Source organism: Equus quagga, chromosome 13 (genome assembly GCF_021613505.1).
Source record: "Equus quagga isolate Etosha38 chromosome 13, UCLA_HA_Equagga_1.0, whole genome shotgun sequence".
Taxonomy (NCBI): domain Eukaryota; kingdom Metazoa; phylum Chordata; class Mammalia; order Perissodactyla; family Equidae; genus Equus; species Equus quagga.
In genome coordinates this window covers 19,098,296-19,118,993 of record NC_060279.1, presented here as the reverse complement: position 1 = coordinate 19,118,993, position 20,698 = coordinate 19,098,296, and the positions used below count along the sequence as shown (strand labels likewise).

The 20,698-nt window shown below is 37.5% G+C and overlaps 1 protein-coding gene across 1 annotated transcript in view; it reads right to left on the bottom strand.

Moving 5' to 3' along the window:
• Window positions 1-11,525: 11,525 nt before the first annotated feature.
• The window catches only part of RNF2 (ring finger protein 2), a 45,410-nt gene continuing 36,237 nt past the window's right edge, over window positions 11,526-20,698 (bottom strand). The window contains exons 3-7 of the mRNA XM_046684159.1: window positions 20,052-20,212; window positions 19,186-19,401; window positions 14,858-15,130; window positions 13,834-14,005; window positions 11,526-13,539 (exon numbers count right to left, since the gene is read on the bottom strand). Of these exons, the coding sequence (XP_046540115.1) occupies window positions 13,438-13,539; window positions 13,834-14,005; window positions 14,858-15,130; window positions 19,186-19,401; window positions 20,052-20,212 (924 nt within the window). The 3' untranslated portion in view covers window positions 11,526-13,437. The remainder of the gene's footprint in view (window positions 13,540-13,833; window positions 14,006-14,857; window positions 15,131-19,185; window positions 19,402-20,051; window positions 20,213-20,698) is intronic.

The window sequence follows — 20,698 nt, the reverse complement described above, 5'->3', positions numbered from 1 at the left end:
TATTATTGTTGAATTGTCTATTTCTCCCTTCAGTTATGCTAGGTTTTGCCTCATCTGGAATGTATTTTAGGGTCCTGTTGTTTGGTGGTTACATGTTTATAATTGTTACATTTTCCTGATGATTGACTCCTTTAATCATTATAAAATATCAGTTGTTGGAGAAGATCCAAGATGGTGGCGTGAGTAGTCTTCTTTGTCTCTCCCCCTTCGAATCTACAACTAATTGGACATTCATCGCTTAACAAAGGATATCCATATAGCATCTCAGGATGCCTGAGAGACCCACACTGCTATACATCGGAAGGCGGACGGACTTCCCTCCAGGAGGAGGTGGAGATAGGTGAAAACTCTCCGACCCCGACCCCCGAATAGCCTAGTACCTGCAAGCGGCTTTCTTCCAGCGGATGCCCCCAGAACATCGCCACACTCCAAGGGCAGGAGGGAGCACACACCAGAGGAGTGACAGTGGAAACAGGTGACCAGAGCCCTACCTAAGCCCCCCACAATTACACCTAAGCCCAGAGGGAAGCTCCAGAGTTACACACCGGAGGCGGCGGGGAAAACCCCTACCCGCCATTAGTGGAGAGGCCCCGCCTAGCATCCACAATGCCAGGAGGGTCCCGAAGAGAATCCCAGGCAGGGCAGCAGCCGGCCAGCTGCCACTGAACTCAAGGTCTCCAGCTATCCCCGAGACAGGGCAAGGGGCTCCCCGAGATCCTAGGGGAGAGGATTGAGGCTGGGTGGCGTTCCAGCAACCCAGCTTCATGGCCCAGGGGGAAACTCTACAGTCTCACAGCAGTCTCAGCGATAGCCTCTGCACAGCACTAGTAGAGAGCACCCACCCGGGAACCACAAGGCTGGAAGACCCTGGGACAAAAGTAGCATAGCTAGGTGAACTAACCACAGACTGCAGAAGATGCCCTTAGCTCTGCTGTGACCCATAGTGGACAAGTGAGATTTTGTGGGCGCCAACAGTGACAGAGCTGCAAATATAAGTGATCCTACCCCTGGCCGCTGGGAAAGCCCATAACACCGCTGCAGACCCTAAGGAGGGAGCACATCTAGGGGGTCTGCAACAGTAGGCACCAGCAGCCTGAAGCCCCCTTGTGACGGCCCCCACAGCTGAAGAGGGAACCCACAGGATCACTGTGACTGCGAGGAGGGGCCCAGGCCCAGTTAGCAACAGCTGATAGGGTTCCTGGTTGGTGCAGTATAAACAGCTGTTCCCCACCACACCAGTAGAAACAAGTGGAAGCAGTAACTAAACTCCATCTCTATGCAGAGGCACAAATCTACACCATCAAGCAATATGAAAAAATATATTAAGTCTCCAGAACAGAAGGAAAATGACAAACACACAGAAAACAATCCCAAAGACAATGAAATATGTAACCTAAATGATGATGACTTCAAAACAGCCATCATTAAAAAACTCAATGAGTTAAAAGAGAATTCAGATAGACAACGAGTTCAGGAGCTATGTCACAAAAGAGTTCGATACTATAAAGAAGAACCAAACAGAAATACTGGAAATGAAGAACACAATAGAGGAGATTAAGAAAAATCTAGACGCACTGAACAGTAGAGCTGATAATATGGAGGAAAGAATTAGCAATTTGGAAGATAGGAATATAGAAATTCTGCAGGCAGAGGAGGAGAGAGTACTAAGACTAAAAAGAAATGAAGAAACTCTCTGAGAATTATCTGACGCAATTAGGAGATGCAACCTAAGGATTATAGGTATACCAGAGGGAGAAGAGAGGGAGAAGGGGGCAGAAAGCCTATTCAAAGAAATAATGGCTGAGAACTTCCCAAATCTGGGGAGAGAGATGGAACTTCATGTGACAGAAGCCAATAGATCTCCAAACTTTATCAATGCAAGTAGACCAACCCCAAGACATATAGTAGTGAAGCTAGCAAAAGTCAACGACAAGGAGAGAATACTAAGGGCAGCCAGGCAGAAGAAATTAACCTACAAAGGAACCCCCATCAGGCTATCAGCAGATTTCTCAGCAGAAACTTTACAGGCTAGAAGAGAGTGGAATGATATATTCAAAAATCTGAAGGACAAAAACCTGCAGCCGAGAATTCTCTACCCAACGAAAATATCCTTCAAATACAATGGAAAAATAAAAACTTTCCCAGATAAACAAAAATTAAGGGAGTTCATTGCCACAAAACCTCCTCTTCCAGAAATGCTCAGGAAAACCCTCATTCCTGAAAAATCAAAAAAAGGAAAGGGGCTACAAAACCAAGAGCAAAGGAGAGAAGTAGAAGGACAACAACAGAGAGTAGCAGCTCTCCATCAGAACAGACTAAACCATGGGATGAGAAACAAAGGAAATTGAAGAAAACCAGAAAACAAGACAGAAAATGGCAGCGGTAGGCCCCCACATTTCAATAATCACTCTAAATGTAAATGGATTGAACTCTCCAATCAAAAGACACAGAGTGGCAGGACGCATCAAAGAACAAGACCCAACAATATGCTGCCTCCAGGAAACACACCTCAGCCCCAAAGACAAACACAGACTCAGAGTGAAGAGATGGAAGACAATACTCCAAGCTAATAATGAACAAAAGAAAGCAGGTGTCACTACACTAATATCAAAGTAGACTTCAAAGCAAAACAGATAAAGAAAGACAAAGAGGGACAGTATATAATGATAAAAGGGACTCTCCACTAAGAAGACATAACACTTATAAATATATATGCACCCAACACAGGAGCACCAAAATTTGTAAAGCAACTCTTAACAGAACTAAAAGAAGACATCAACAAAAATACAATAATAGTAGGGGACCTCAACACCCCATTAACACCAATGGATAGAACATCCAGACAGAAAATCAACAAGGAAATTATAGAATTAAATGAAAAATTAGACCAGATGGACTTAATAGATATATATAGAACACTTCATCCAAAAACAGCAGGCTACACATTCTTCTCAAGTGCGCATGGAACATTCTCAAGAATAGACCATATTTTGGGAAACAAAGCAAGCATCAATAAATACAAGAGAGTTGAAATAATATCAAGCATCTTTTCTGATCATAATGCTATGACACTAGAAATCGACTACAAGAATAAAGCAGAGAAAGGTGCAAAAATGTGGAGACTAAACAACACGCTACTGAACAAACAATGGATTATTGAAGAAATTAAAGAAGAAATCAAATGTTACCTGGAGACAAATGAAAATGAGAACACATCATACCAAATCATTTGGGATGCAGCAAAAGTAGTCCTAAGAGGGAAATTCATTGCAATACAGGCTCACCTCACTAAACAAGAAAAAGCTCACATAAGCAACCTCAAACGACACCTAACAGAATTAGAAAAAGGTTCTTAGAACAAACAAAGCCGAGTCAGTAGAAGGAGGGAAATAATAAAAATAAGAGCAGAAATAAACGATACTGAAACAAAAAACACAGTAGAAAGGATAAATGAAACAAAGAGTTGGTTCTTCGAAAAAATTAACAAAATCGACAAACCCTTAGCCAGACTCACCAAGAAAAGAAGAGAGAAATCTCAAATAAATAAAATTAGGAATGAGAGAGGAGAAATCACAACAGATACCAATGAAATACAAGAGATCATAAGAGAATACTATGAAAAACTATATGCCAACAAATTGAACAACCTAGAAGAAATGGACAAATTCTTGGACTCTTACAACCTCCCCAAACTGAACCAGGAAGAAATGGAGAATCTGAATAAGCCAATCACAAGTAAAGAAATAGAAACAGTAATCAAAAACCTCCCCCAAAATAAGAGTCCAGGACCAGACAGCTTCTCTGGAGAATTCTACCAAACATTCAAAGAAGATTTAATACCTATCCTTCTCAAACTATTCCAGAAAATTGAGGAAGATGAAGTACTCCCTAACACATTCTATGAAGCCAACATCACTCTGATCCCCAAACCTGACAAGGACAACACAAAGAAGGAGAACTACAGGCCGATATCACTGATGAACATAGATGCAAAAATCCTCAACAAAATTCTGGCAAACCGAATACAGCAATACATCAAAAAGATTATACACCATGATCAAGTGAGATCTATACCAGGGACACAGGGATGGTTCAACATCTGCAAGTCAATCAACATGATACACTACATTAACAAAATGAGAAACAAAATCCACATGATCATCTCAATAGATGCTGAGAAAGCATTCGACAAGATCCAACACCCATTTATGATAAAAACCCTCAATAAAATGGGTATAGAAGGAAAGTACCTCAACATGATAAAGGCCATATACAACAAACCCACAGCCAACATCATACTCAACGGACAAAAACTGAAAGCCATCCCTCTGAGGACAGGAACAAGACAAGGGTGCCCACTTTCACCACTCCTATTCAAGATAGTACTGGAGGTGTTGGCCAGAGCAATTCAGCAGGAAAAAGAAATAAAAGGAATCCAAATAGGCAATGAAGAAGTAAAACTCTCACTGTTTGCAGACGACATGATCTTATATATAGAAAACCCCAAAGAATCCATAGGAAAACTATTAGAAACAATCAACAGCTACAGCAAAGTTGCAGGGTATAAAATCAACATACATAAATCAGTAGCATTTCTATACACTAACAATGAACTAACAGAAAAAGAACTCAAGAACTCAATCCCATTCACAATCACAACGAAAAGAATAAAATACCTTGGGATAAATTTAACCAAGGAAGTGAAAGATTTATACAATGAAAACTACAAGACTTTCTTGAAAGAAATTGACAACCACATAAAGAGATGGAAAGACATTCCATGTACATGGATTGGAAGAATAAACATAGTTAAAATGTCCATACTACCTAAAGCAATCTACAGATTCAATGCTATCCCAATCAGAATCCCAAGGACATTCTTTATAGAAATTGAACAAAGAATCCTAAAATTCATAAGGGGCAGCAAAAGACCGCGAATTGCTAAAGCAATCCTGAGTAAGAAAAACAAAGCCGGAGGCATCACAATCCCCAATTCCAAAACATACTACAAAGCTACAGTGAGCAAAACAGCATGGTACTGGTACAAAAACAGGTGCACAGATCAATGGAACAGAATTGAAAGCCCAGAGATAAAACCACACATCTATGGACAGCTAATCTTTGACAAAGGAGCTGAGGGCCTACAATGGAGAAAAGAAAGTCTCTTCAACAAATGGTGCTGGGAAAACTGGACAGCCACATGTAAAAGAATGAAAATTGACCATTCTTTTTCACCATTCACAAAAATAAACTCAAAGTGGATCAAAGACCTAAAGATTAGGCCTGAAACAATGTCTTCTAGAAGAGAATATAGGCAGTACTCTCTGACATCAGTTTCAAAAGAATCTTTTCGGACACTATAACTCCTCAGAGGAGGGAAACAATAGAAAGAATAAACAAATGGGACTTCATCAGACTAAAGAGCTTCTTCAAGGCAAGGGAAAACAGGATTGAAACAAAAAAACAGCCCACTAATTGGGAAAAAACATTTACAAGCTACTTATCTGACAAAGGACTAATCTCCATAATATACAAAGAACTCCCACAGCTTAACAACAACAACAAAAAAACAACCCGATCAAAAAATGGGCAGAGGACATGAACAGACATTTCTCCAAAGATATAAGTATGGCCAATAGACACATGAAAAGATGTTCATCATCACTAATCATCAGGGAAATGCAAATCAAAACTACACCAAGATATCACCTTACACCCGTTAGATTGGCAAAAATATCCAAAACCAAGAGTGACAAATGTTGGAGAGGTTGTGGAGAAAAAGGAACCCTCATACACTGTTGGTGGGAATGCAAACTAGTGCAGCCACTATGGAAAACAGTACGGAGATTTCTCAAAAAGTTAAAAATAGAAATACCCTATGACCCAGCCATCCCACTACTGGGTATCTATCCTAAGAACCTGAAATCAGCAATCCCAAGAGTCCCATGCACCCCTATGTTCGTCGCAGCAGTATTTACAATAGCCAAGATGTGGAACCAACCCAAATGCCCAGAAACTGATGACTGGATAAAGAAGATATGGTATATATACACACTGGAATAGTACTCAGCCATAAAAAAGGACCAAATTGTTCCATTCACATCAACATGGATGGACCTCGAGGGTATTATGTTAAGCGAAATAAGCCAGACAAAGACGAACTCTATATGACTCCACTTATAGGTGGAAGTTAACATATAGACAAGGAGAACTGATCAGTGGTTACCAGGGAAAAGGGGGGATGGGGGCAGGGCACAAAGGGTGAAGTGGTGTACTCACAACATTACTAACAATAACATACAACTGAAATCTCACAAGGTTGTAATCTATCATAATCTTAATAAAAAAAAATATCAGTTGTTGCTACTAGCAATTTTTGTTTTAAGTTCTATTTTGTCTGATAGTAATATCTTACTTTGGTTCTCTTTCGGTTATTGTTGATACATGCTTTCCCATCCTTCTACTTTCAGCCAATTGGTTTCTTTGAAACTAAAGTCTGTCTCTTATGGACAGTATATAGCTGCATCATGTTTTCAATCCCTTCTGCCAGTACCTGCCTTTTATTGCAGTGTTTAGTCCGTTCACGTCTAATGTAATAATGCTAAGGGAATTTACATCTGCCAGTTTGCCATTTGTTTCCTGCTCCGTCTTCTCTATTCCTGCTTTAGTCTTCTTGTGTTACGTATCATTTTCTTGCATATCACTTTAATTTCCTTGTTTCTTTTGCTGTTTTTTTGGTAGTTATTTTCTTGGTGATTGTGCTAGGGATGACAATTAACATCTTAATTTAAAATAATATAGTTCAGATTAATACCAACTTAATTTCAGTAGTCTACAAAACCTCTGCTCCAGGATAGCTCCATTCCCTCCTTGATGTTTTATGCTATTCCCATACAAATTATATCTTTATACATTATAAGCCATTCAACAGTTTTCCATGTATTACTTTATAGTTTTCTCTTGAATCAGAAGAGTTACAAACAAAAGTACTGTTATGGACTGAATGTACGTATCAGGCCCCCAACCCCCTCCCCCCCACCCCACCAAATCCATTATGTTGAAGCGCTAACCCCTAACATGATGGTATTTGGGCCTATGGGAGGTAATTACATTTAGATGAGTTCATGAGGGTAGGACCTCCATGATGGGATTAGTGTCCTTATAAGAGAAGGAAACCAGAGCACTCTCTGCCATGTGAAGAAACAGTGAAAAGGCAGCCATCTACAGGCCAGGAAGAGGGCCCTCATCTGGAACCACATCTACTCACACCTTGACCTGGGACTTCCCAGCCTCCAGAACTATGAGAAATAAATGTCTCTGTTCACACCAGCCAGTCTATGGTATTTTGTTATAGCAGCCTAAGATAATACAAATACATTTATACTGTCTTTTATCTTTAATTGTGTAGTTAACCAGTGTGCTACTTATTTCTTTGTGTGGATTCATGTTACTAATGTCCTTTCATTTCTGCTTAAAGGACTACCTTTACTATTTCTTGTAGGGTTGGCTGCTAGTGACAAATTTGTTCTGTTTTTATGTGGGAATGTCTTAACTTCTCTTTCATTTTTTGAGGAATAATCTTGCTGCATAAAGAATTCTTAGTTGACTTTTTTCTTTCAGTACTTTGACTGTCATTCACTACCTCCTGGCCTCCGTGACTTCTCATGAGAAGCAAGTTGTTAATCTTATCAAAGATCCCTTGGGGCCCAGCCTGGTGCATAGTGGTTAAATTTATGTGCTCTGTTTCAGCCGCCTGGGGTTCACAGGTTTAGGTCCCAGGCATGGACCTACACACCACTCATCAAACTAAGCTGTGGTGGCATCCCACATACAAAATAGACGAAGATCAGCATGGATGTTAGCTCAGGGCCAATCATCCTCATCAGAAAAAAAAGAAAAAAGATTCCCTTGGATGTGATGAATCACTTTTCCCTTGCTGCTTCCAAGAGTCTGTCTTATTAAGCATTTGTTGAGCTTCTTAGATGTGCAGAGTGTTCTTCATCAAATTTTGAAGTTTTAGGCAATTACTTCTTCAAGTACACTTTGTGCCCCTTCCTCTTCTCTCCTTCTGGGACTTCCATTATGCATGTTAATACACTTCGTGGTGTCCCACAGGTCTCTGCAGCTTTTCTTTTTCCTTCATTCCTTTTTTCTGATAGGATGCACTCAATTGGCCTGTGTTCAAGTTTGACTACTTCTACCAGTTCAAATCTTCTGTTGAGCCCTCTATTGAATTTATTTCACTTACTGCATTTTTTCAATCCAGAATTTCTATTTGGTTCTTTAATCATTATTTCTGTCTCTTCATTGTTACTCTCTATTTGGTGAAAGACTGTTCTCACATTCAGTTTTTAAGATGGTTTCCTTTAAGTCTTTAAGCATGTTTTTGAAAGCTGACTTTAAGTTTTGTTTAATAAGTTTTTAATAAATTCAATAAGCCAACAGCTGGGCTTCTTCACAGGCATTTTCTTGTTCCTTTGCATGTCTTGTAAATTTTTGTTGAAGACTAGACATTTAAAATAATGTGGCAACTCTAGACAACAGAATCCCTTCACCTCCTCAGGCTTTGTTGTGTTTGCTGTTTGTTTAGTGGCATTCCTGCACTAATTCTGTAAAGTCTACCCTCTTTGCTGTGTGTGACCACGATATTCTGCTTTGTTAGCTTAGGGGTCAGCTAACGATGAGACAGAAATTTCCTTAAAATGCCTTGAAACAGTCTCCAGCCTTGACGAAGTGCTCTGTGAACGTGTTGGGGTATGCCTTCAACACGCCAACATGCAGTTTACGACTCTGCCTTATCCTTCACTTCCTGCTTGCAGAGCCTCAAGTTCTGCTACAGGTAAGATTAGTGTCGTCTTCGTTTTTTTCTTGGGCATGCACACAGCCTTGCACATGCATGTGGCCTTCTAGAGTCCCAGGAATATGTTGGAGCTTTTCAAAGCCCTCTACAGACATGTCATTCCTCAGCTTTTCCTTTTGTTTTTCAGTTAGCCTCTTTTTTGCACCAATTGGTATCACTGCCTCAAGCAGCTGCTATATTAAATAACTGCAGCTGTTCTTGACAAATAGGCTGAAGCTAGGATTGTTTGCACTGAGTGAGTAGAGTCAAGTCAAATAAAAACAAGCTCTGAGAATAGAGCCTTTAAAACAGTGAAGTACTAGACAGGTCGAAGAGTCATGCACTGCATAATGACTTTTTGGTCAACAACAGACCACATATACAATGGTGGTCCTGTAAGATTAATACCATATGGCCTAGGTGTGTAGTAGGCTAATAGCAATCAGGTTTGTCTAAGTACACTCTATGATGTTCACAGAATCATGAAGTTACCTTACAACACATTTCTCAGGACGTATCCTCGTCCTTAAGAGATGCATGACTGTAGTGACAACCCTCTGGGGTGTGCTTTTTTGGGAGCTTCACACTCCTTCCAATGGCTACTAGACTGCTGGTTTTCATGGCTACTATAGTTGCAAGGCTATTCGTTTTCAAGGCTACCCTGGAACTGGGGGAAAAGGGATAGGGCAACTTAAAATGCTACAAAACTTATTCTTACTATTTTTATAGAATAAATGCATTTTAGTTTGTTGGAAACCTTTAATTTTTAGAGTTCTGAAAAAGTTGATTTTGACAACTGTTATAGTGTTCTCATTGCTTTCATGGAAAAGCAGATTTTCAGAGGTCCTCTATTAAGAGTTTTCAAGGAAGTCATTTTTATAGTTATAACAACTGCACACTAATTAATATTCCTTTCTTATAATTATGCTTCTAAGATTTAGAAAAGCAAATATTTATAAGTAGAAATGTGATGGGAATTTGAAAGAGGTGTCTTTTCTCATGTGACATTTCAATTATTTCATGTTTAGTTATCCAAGTCAGAATGGTGAGCCTGTTTTCTCAAATGTACAAGGAAAATACTGTCTTCTTCACAGGGTTCAGAGATTTAAAATGATAATATAAAAGTTATTATTAAGCTACACTAATCAAAACAGTGTGGTACTGGGAAAAGGACAGTCATATAGACCAATGGAATACAGAGCCTGGAAATAAACCCTCACATAGTCAATTAATTTGTGAATATGGCTGCCAAGACAACTCAATGTAGAAAGGGCAGTCTTTTCAACAAATGGTGCTGGGACAACTGGATATACAAATATACATGAACAAAGCTAAATCCTTACCTTTCACCATATACAAAACTCAGAATGGATCAAAGAACTAAATGTAAAAGCTAAAACTTTAAAACTCTTAGAAGAAAAAAACAGAGGAAAATCTTCATGACACTGGATTTGGCCGTCTTGGATATAGTAGCAAAAGCACAGGCCAACAAAAAGAAAAAAATAGACAAATTGGACTTCATCAAAATTAAAAACTTTTGTGCATCAAAGGACACTATCAAGAGAGTGAAAAGGCAAACCACAGAATGAAAGAAAATATTTTCAAAACATGTATCGATAATGGGTTAATATTTAGAATAAAGAATTCCTACAACTCGACAAAAAAACAACCCAATTAAAAATGGGCAAAAGACTTGAATAGACATTTCTCCAAAGAAGATATATATACCAATGGCCAATAAGCAACATGAAAAGATGCTTAGCATCACAGCCATTAAGGAAATGCAAATCAAAACCACAATGAAATAAAACTTTACACCCATTAGGTTAGCTATTAAAAACAAAAACAAAATAACAAGCATTGGTGAGGATGTAGAGACTGAAATCCTTGTACATTGCTGTTGGAAATGCCACCGTGGAAAACAATCTGAGATTTTTCAAAAAGTTAAACACAGAATTACCATACAATCTAGCAAACTCACTCCTAGGTATATACCCAAAAGAATTTAAAGCAGGGATTCATATAGGTATTTACACAAAAATGTTCATAGCAGCATTACTGACAATAGCAAAAAGTGTCCATCAGGATAAGTGTCCATCAACAGATGACTGGATAAACAAAACGCGTATATACATGTAATACTATTCAGCTATAAAAAGAAATGAAATTCTGATACATGGATGAACCTTGACAAGATTATGCTATGTGAAATAAGACAGACACAAAGGACAAATATTGTATGATTCCACTTACATAAGGTGCCTAAAATAGTCAAATTCATAGAGATAAAGTAGAATAGAGGTTACCAGGGGCTGGGGGTGGGGGAGAAAATGGAGAGTTGTTATTTAATGGGTAGAGAGTTTCTGTTTGGGATAATGAAAAAGTTTTGGAAATTGATGGTTATACAACACTGTGAATGTACTTAATGCAACTGAATTGTACACTTAAAAATGGTTAAAATGGTAAATTTGGTTATGTATATTTTACCATAACAAATTTTAAAATGATAATGTGTCCAAAGGCCCTCACCACATTTAGTGAGCCTTCTGTTCCTCAGTTGAGATGGTGGTTATAGAAGTTACTTAGAATACTTTATGAAATCTTGGTTGGTAGTGGTGGTAAACAGTACCCACCCCTAAAACACACACACACATACACACACATACACACAACACTACACTCAATGCTCTATCAGATACCTCTAATTATATTTTGCAAAAGATTGCACATCCAATGAATTTACTAATGAAGCAGAGTTTACATCCTCCCATACTGACAGATAAAAACATACATTCTCTAAGCACAAAGCTTATATTCACAAATAACTGTTGGCTTAATGACAAAATTTCAATTAATAATCACAATGTGAATTTAGTTATTTAATGCAACCACTAATCTAATGTCACCAATAAAATCTAAGCTGTTACATCACAAAACCAGGGTTATATTCAGTGGACATGCATTAATAATCTATACAACTTAACATTATACCAGAAAACGAATCGAATACAAAATTTCCCTTGATTTTTGGTGGTTTTCAAATTTCATGGCACAGATTACCAAAAAAACTGTAGAAACAGATTTTAAATATTTTCAATAAAATGGTAAAAAATTGAATAAGCCTTTAAAGTTTTCATATTGGGCTGAAGATTTAAAACACCAAGCTGGCCCCAATCTGTCAAAAATGACAGATAAATATTTACAATGATTAGACAGGCTTTAGTTACAATGGTACTTGGAGGACTACTGCTCCCTGGCAAAAACCCATCAGGGTTAATTTCTCAATGCAAACATGTCTTTGTAAATACTGTGATAATATAAACTTGGAAACATACCTGGAAGCGGGACAGGGATGAAAAATAACACACAATCCTATTTCTGACCTGTCATCATAAAGCCTTCTGGCTCCAAACGCCCGACACTGTCCCTCAATATAAAACTAAATTAAGAGTAGAATGACTTTACCATACTGGCTGACATTCTTCTACAGAATTACCTTTCACTACATATCAAGGCAGGGCTCAAGCTCCATTAACGTGCTTCTCTAGAGTGTAATGAGCAGAGCACCAAATTTATAAACTGATATGGCAACCCAAAATGCTAAACACACTTTTCAAACAGAAACAAACTTTTTTTCCCATTGTTAGTTCTATGTGCCATATTATTCTTGAAACTTACGTGGCTACCAATAAGAAAAGAATAGGGAAGCTTTGAACATATCTTGTACTTTTTCATCAAGGCTAAAGTGCAAAATATCTCCATATGTCTGGCATTTTAATAGGAAAAAAATGACGCATAATAAAGGAACTGAAGTGACAGGAGAACTAATACAAAAAAAGACTTCTTTAAATATACACTTGAAGACTACATAAGACCAAATTAATTTTTCTTCAGTGAAATCTGTAAATGAACCAAGTTCTCACAGAACTTAAGATCTTGTTTGATTCTCTTTCCCAGGATCAGAAATTCTAAAATTAGAGGGGGAAAAAATGGAAAAAAATAACATTGCATGACAATGGACACTAAGTTCATAAAAAACCTTCTTTTTTCTAAATGAGATATTATGGAAGAAAATACCATGAAAATAATAATCCTATGAGAATTGTTTTTTCAGCACAGTAAATTTGAGCCTTGGTCTTCATGAAGATACTACAGCTTATATAGAAAACTATAAATATACAAGACTTCAGGAAAAAAAAGTCAAAATACATATTATTTAACATTCTGTAGGCCCAAAAAACTTGAGAGGAGGAAAAAGGATGGCCAACTCAATCTTCACTTAAGAATACAGAATTATGAAAAATTTCCTGGGTCAAAAGTTCCAAGGTGCTCCAAACTGGAACCATACTTTGTGAAAACATACAACTTAGATATATTTTTAACAGGAAAGAGAAAGTACTGAATAACTGCAGTCCCTTCCAAAAAGGAAATCTTAAATTAAGGGAAAAAGATTCTAATAGTGTAAACGAGTCTGGCTCAGAAAGAAAACTGAACAACATATCCAAGATTCTGTCCATAAAAGTAATGGCGGTACATCTTTAATATTAAAGAAATAGGCTATAAAAAAGTTCTTTCTCAGAATTGGTTTTAGTAAAAGCTCATTTGTGCTCCTTTGTGGGTGCATAATAAAGTTCCATGGGTTTGTTCACTTTCCAGTATTTCTCACTGACCAATTCCAAAGAAAAAGAGCCATTTAATACCTAAAAGAAAAAAAGAAAGAAAGTATTATGAAAACTGCTCAAAGCACAACAAGACTGAGATGGAACAAACATAAAAGTCCATCTCTTTTAAAAAAAAAATCTTAGGGTAAACCTCTTGTCACTTACACTATTCACAAATGAACAAACAAAGGATATCAAAACATTAACCACCTGTTGCAATTTCTCTTTCTCTCAGGGTCCCGTAGCATTTTATTAGGCCCCACCCCATCACCTGCCACTCTCAGATGGTCAATGTGGTCCCAGTTTCAAGAGCCTATTATTTTAAATACTCACAGTGAACTGGCCACTGGCTGTCGCTATGTAAATGGTATACTGCTTCTCGCTGGCTGTATCAAGGTTCATCTGGTTTGATTCTCCTTTGCTTCGAAGTTCTTCTAAAGCTAACCTCACAGCCAGATACTTGGATAAGTGATCAACAGTGGCATTACCTGAAGTCTTTATGTATCTGGAAAAATAAATAATTAAAACTTTAATTTCCAGATTAATGATAAAAATGTACTTAAATTATACAATGTACTTCTAAAAAGCTACATAAAATGTAAATGTCTCAATTATTGACAAAATAATAGCAGAAATTTACTCCTCTATTATCTAAAAATTTCTTATTGAAAGATACAGAAGAAGGGAAAGTAAACAGCTCACTGTCTGTCTACCAGGCCACAAAAGCTCTACCTACCTTACCATCCATAAAACATGAGATAAAATGACAAAAGTCAAACAGAAACACACACAGTACTGAGGGGGAAAAAAGAACATACCCTTCAACCCCAATGATCAGAGTTCTGCTGTCAACAGCAGCAAGAAGAATAGTAAGAATATAAGCAACTTTCTTATTGTCTAAGAATTAACCAATTTTCTGGTTTTTAAGACTGAGCATAGAAATGCTAATCTTGGGATTTTTTTAAAGCATGGTATACTGTTCAATCACTCACTGAACAAATATCTGATGCTTATCTACACACGATGGCAGACCATGTGCTGAAGATACAGTGGTAAAGCACCATGCTTGCCGGCATGGATCTTACAGACAACTGGCACCCTCGTTTCATTGTTAAGGAATTTAAATGGTCCTTTCTTCCTCTTCTACCTAGGAGGGTCATTCCTTTCAGATATGCAACTGTGGGTGGGAAGCACATGAGGAAGGAAGAAAACAATACAGGCAGCCAAAATATCCAAATGAACTCTGGCAATCAGTGGGATGACAAATATTGCCCTTAAACTTCTTGTGCAAAATCGTCTTTTAGTCCAAATTAAATATTCTGAAGTCAGATAATCTGAAACTAATCTGCACACTTACCGTGTCTGTGCACTGTCATCTTTTTCCATAAGTGTGGGATGAGGCCTGAATACTAATTCAATTTCACTAGCACCATCCATTACTGGGTCAATTGCCACTGTTGCATTGTTATTATCAAGCTCAAGCCCGGAATCATCAGATGTTTTGGTCCGTTTGTTACTAGGTCCTGCTTCCTGATTACTGTGTGTGGATGCATTACTACAGTGAGAACTGTCACCATTGTCTTCTGCTCCACTACCATTTTCAATCTGTTGTTTCTTGCCTCGCTGTAATCTAGTTAAGGGAAATAACAAAAAGGGGGGTTGCATAAAATTTACATCTAGGCCTTTTCAATGCATCAATTTTGAAGCACATTTACTGAACTTTAGAATTCTGTAAAAATCTTGATGATCGACTTTGCTCCAAGTTGGATAACAGCACTTATTTCCCACATGTCCCTGAAAGGTCTAGAGAACCTCACTCACACACAGGCAAACATCGGCATGACTGAAACAAATGTTAATATTCACTGAATACTTCTCTTTATTGATTATAGGAATTATTGGCAAATCCTTATTTATATTTTGATAATTTGTTATGAGATTTTAAATCTAAAGAAAGGCATGATTCAGATATGAAAGTTTTAAAGATCTGAGGGAAGATATTCATGCCTCTTTAAAAATCTTTAAGGAAACATTTAAGAGAAACAGTAAGCACACCCTCCCGTCGAACTCACCCAAAGTTTGTAATACAATGCAAAATTATTCTAATGAGGAAACTGAGATGGTGTCTAAATAAGGAGCATGGATACAGAAACAGCAAACAAGCTCAAATACTAGCAACCAGTAACTGGGCAAGGCACACTGTGTATAAATCTTATCTACTTGTCAAAACAACTGGCAAGGCAGTGAACATCATCATCATTTTATAATGAAGAAAACCAAAGAAATGGAGGTTCAAGGCCCATAGTTATAAGCTAGTAAGCACCAGAAGTAGAGCTAGGACTTGATACACATTCTTTCTACCACATTGCCTCTCTCTATCTGTATAAACAAGAAAAAAGGAGGGATATATGAAGAAATATGAAAGAATGACATGCACTTCTAAGAAGTGTCATCATTACAAATTTATTGCCAGAACAAGGAAATAACAGCCCACTGTTTAGGAAAGATGCTCAAGAACTCTCGTGCTTTCTTTCAAAAAAACAAAATACTACTTATGAAATCTATAGATCATTTCAAAACTGAGGGAATGACTAATATGTTAAATGACAAAACTATGATCCCAAAAGATACGAATGCACATAATGAAATATTACTACCTTACAAAGGAAGGAAATCCCGCACATGCTAAACACAGATAAACTTCAACAACAATGAATTAAGCCAGTCACAGAAAAAGACAAACACGTGTGATTCCACTTATGTAATGTATTAAAAGTAGCCAAATACATAGAAAGAGAAAGTAGAAGGATGGTTACCAGGAGCCAAGGGGAGGAGGAGGAAATGAGGAATTAGTGTTTAATGGGTACAGAGTTTCAGTTTTATAAAATGAAAAGAGTTCTGGAAACTGGTTGCAGAACAATGTGAATGTACTTACCCTACTGAACTGTATACTTATAAATGGTTAAGAGGGTAAATTTTATGTTTTTTCATACAATTAAAAAAGATATAAACAGGCCAAAATAATGAAACAAACACAACTCAACAGTGAAAATATAAGGATTATACTTAAATATTTCCTAAAATCCACAAATAAAGCAAAAGAAAAGTTGTTTCAGTTGACTATAAAGTAATCTAATGGAGTTGCTTGTCTTGATGTATTTATTTTTATCTCACACTTTTTTCCTTTTGGTTTGAGGTGACTGAGCTAGATTAATTTCAGGCAGCATTCATAGAACAATGTTCAGTAATGGAGATCAGTAACCTATTATATCCTGAATTTATCAAATCATATCTATAATACTGTTCTAGAGGTAGCATTTCAAGAATTGCACCAACAAACTTGAATGTCGTATGAGGACAATAAAAGAAATTAAGAATGTAAATGTTTAGCCTTCAGAAGCACATATAAGAATGCCTATCTACACAAAATTATTTGAAAAACTAGTAGATACAAGCAGAATCTGAAATAAGTGTAGAATCCAACATAAGTATTTTGACAAAGTCAGACCAAGACTGCTATACACAAGAGACTAATTTTAATTCAATATGAAGGAACAACTTTAAAAAAAAATCATGCATAAAAAAATATTTACTGAGCAGCTACTTTAAGCCAAGCATGGTTCTGTATACTGGTGTTAAAAGAATCAATATTACCAACAGTCTCTATCCACTTAGGGCTTACATTATTCTAGTGCAGCAGGTAACACATATGTGTTCAGAGAATGATAAATGCTGTGGAGAAAGATGAGGCAGAGAGTGTAAGAAAGTATGGAATCCTGGAGTGGAAGATGGGAACTTCGCAGACACCTGAAGAAAGTGAGAGTGTGTGCCATGTGGATTATGTGGAAGAAGAGGGCTCCTGAAAAACAGAACAGTAAGTACAAAGGCCCTGAGGCAGAAGCATGCTTGGTGAGTCTGAAGAACAATAAAGAAGCTGTAATAAAGTTGTCAACCAATGAAAGAGCTCCTATCATATACTCTTACCACTAGAAACATTCAAGCAAAAACAAAGGACTATCTGTAAAGGATTTTGCAAAGGGGATTCTTTCTCCTGGTAAAAGACTAAATTGAACAAGCATGAAAGTCCCTCTCTCTTTTAGGAATGTATAATTCTTTTAAAATAAATACATTCAACATTTAATACTGTACTCTGCTAAAGAGAGTTGTAGGTCAGTTTAATATTCAGTCATACACCACATAACTTTTCCATAAAGCTGTTACCGAACAGCACATACAACAGTAGTCCCATAAGGTTAGCAGCCTAAAGCCTAGGTGCGTAATAGGCTATACATCTACGTGTGTGTAAGTACACTCTATGATGTTTGCACAATGACAAAATCACCTAACGATGCATTTCTCAGGATGTATGCCTGTCGTTAGAATGGAGCACATCTTTTAACCTTTAGGCCAGTGGTTAAAAGTTGCACTTCGAAACCACTTCTGGAACCTTAAAAATACCAATGCCAGGGCCCCATCAAAGATTCTGACTTACTTGGTCTGCAGTGATATCTGAGGCCCTGGGATTTAAGCGCTTTCCAAGGGATTCTGATGTTCAGCCAAGGTGAGAACCACTAAACTGGGACTGGGATGGGGCTTTACTGGCATCTCCCACTTTGGAAAATGATGACTCTGCCTGAGGCCTGAGTATATTAGGAGATGTCAGAGCGAAAAAGAGAAATCGGAGTGAGGAAAGTGACCAAATTATGTAGGGTCTTGGAAGCCATCATTAAGGTCTTTTAATCTGAATGTGAACAGAAGCTATTAGAGGCTTCAGAGCAAAGGAGAACCATTATCTCCAATCTAACAGAATCACTCTGGCTGCTGTGCTGAGAATTGACTATGCGGGGATAAGCATGGAAAGCAGAAAGACCCAATTAAGAGGCTATTTCAATACTTAAATGAAAGATGGTGGTGACCTAGACCAATCTTGCTATATTATGAAGAAAGCTAAAGATATATTGATTCAGACTGGAAAACAGACTGTAAGAAAAAAGAGAGAGGTTAAGGGTAATTCCAAAGTTTTTGGCTAAAGCAAGTGGAATGATGGAGTTGCCATCCACTGAAATGAGTAAGAATGAAGAAAAGTAAGGAGTAAGAACAAAAAATTCAGTATTGGACACGTTAAGTTTGAAATAAGGAACAGCTACTGACATACAAAGGGAACCAGGAGAATATGGTTTCTTGAAAGCCAGGTGGAGAAAACTATTCAAAGAGAAAAGAAAATTAATTGTCTAAAATGCCACTAAGGAAGACGAAGTCTGAGAATCAGCAATTAGATTTCACAAAATGGAGGTTACTGGTAACTCTGATAAGGGTGATATGGGGGCGGGGACAAAAGCCTGATTAGAGAGGGTTCAAAATGGAACGGGAGAATAATTAAGAGAGTGAGCATAGACTAGTCCAAGGAGTTTTGCTGTAAAGAGGAGAGGAGAAATAGAATGGTAAGTGGAAGAAGCAATGGATACAAGAGAGGGTTTTTAAAGATTGTAGCATTTTAAATGGAATACCCCATTATGCTTGGAGGCATATATCATACCTGCAATAAAAGGTAACCATGCAGAACTACCAGGGTATTTTTTTTTACTGCCTTTTATCTTTTTCAAAATGGAGACTGTTGAGTAAATTCAATATTTAATAAAGTATTGAGAAAAATGGGCACCCTCTCTGGCCTTCTTTCCCACATACCTGTTCATGGCCTGTATCTTCAGTCCTTCCTCGATGCTGTGACTGAGTGCTTGCTGATTATTGTGCTTGTTGATCCTGGCTAACACTCTCTCTTGATGAGCTTCATACTCATCACGGCTTGGGTAAATTTTGCTGATGAGTGCATCAAAGTTCGGGTCCGGCCTTAGTGATCTTTTGGAAACCAGCTTTTTCCGACAAGTAGGACATTCTTTGTTGCTAAATAAAAAGAAGAGAAAGACAATGTAAACAATGCTAGTGTCTCTGGGATAAAGACAAAAACACTCAGCTTCTGGATAGTTATCATCTTATTCTAATATGTTTACTAAGTCACAGAAATTTAAACTAACTAACCTGAATTTCCTTGAAAATTTGACTAATGGCTACGTAAGATTCTGGAAGCCTCAGACACTATACTACTTGCCAATAGAGAAAAATGTGAATACTTCTCAATGATAGTTCATATATAACCATTTTGGAAATAAAAATCTGTTCTTGCCTAATATAAATTTCCCCTCTCTGAGATCCATGCCTCACAAGGAAAACTACCCACTAATACATATCAATGCATATGTTATCAATTCTTTTACTAAAATAGCATTCATAAAGATATAATTTTATATACTTAAAAAGTGGAAAAACCATAGTTTCATGCTTTGTAATTTCCTCAAAACAAATACTCATCTTAAAAAGCTGCTAAAATTGTATAAAATCAACTGTTTCAAAACAAAGATTCTCCAATAATTAAAACCAAGACTTCAGAAAAATTTCCAGTTCTTAAATGAATACTTACAGGGAATGTATTTCTCAAAACCAACAGAGCACTGTCCTGGTACAAGTTAAGCACCTAGCACAACACTTCAACATACCCACTTCTGAGGGCTGTGATAATGCAGTCTGCACAAAAACGATGTAGACACTCCTTTGTAGTCATGGTGTTCTTCAACATATCCAAACAAATTGGGCACATTAATTCACTGTGGAGACTTCGAGGTGAAACCACAATTTCCAAGCCATCTGTTATTGCCTCCTGTAAAAGAGTCACCTTAAAATTAAAAGCTATCCAATTTTCTTTATTATGGACAGGTTCAAACATACAAAAGTAATAAAAATGACAAAAATGAACATCTATGTACCCATCACCCAGCCACCACCATCGTCAACTCAAAGCCAATCTTGTTTTAGCTATAATCTCCTCCAACCCCCTCAGCCGCAGCACCAGTGCATTATAAAAATGCTCTTATTTTAATGCTAAAGATATTAATTTATTTAAAAGATAAGTAACGGTAAATTAGCCTAGTATAATAAAAGAGAAGCTTCTGATGGCCTAGTGGTTAAAGTTGGGTGTACTCCACTTCAGCAGCCCAGACCCGGTTCCTGGGCATGGAACCACACCACCCGTCTGTCAGTAGCCGTGCTGTGGCAGTGGCTGACATAGAAGAACTAGAAATACCTACAACTAGATATACAACTATGTACCAGGGCTTTCGGGAGGAAAAAAAAGAGAGAGAGACAA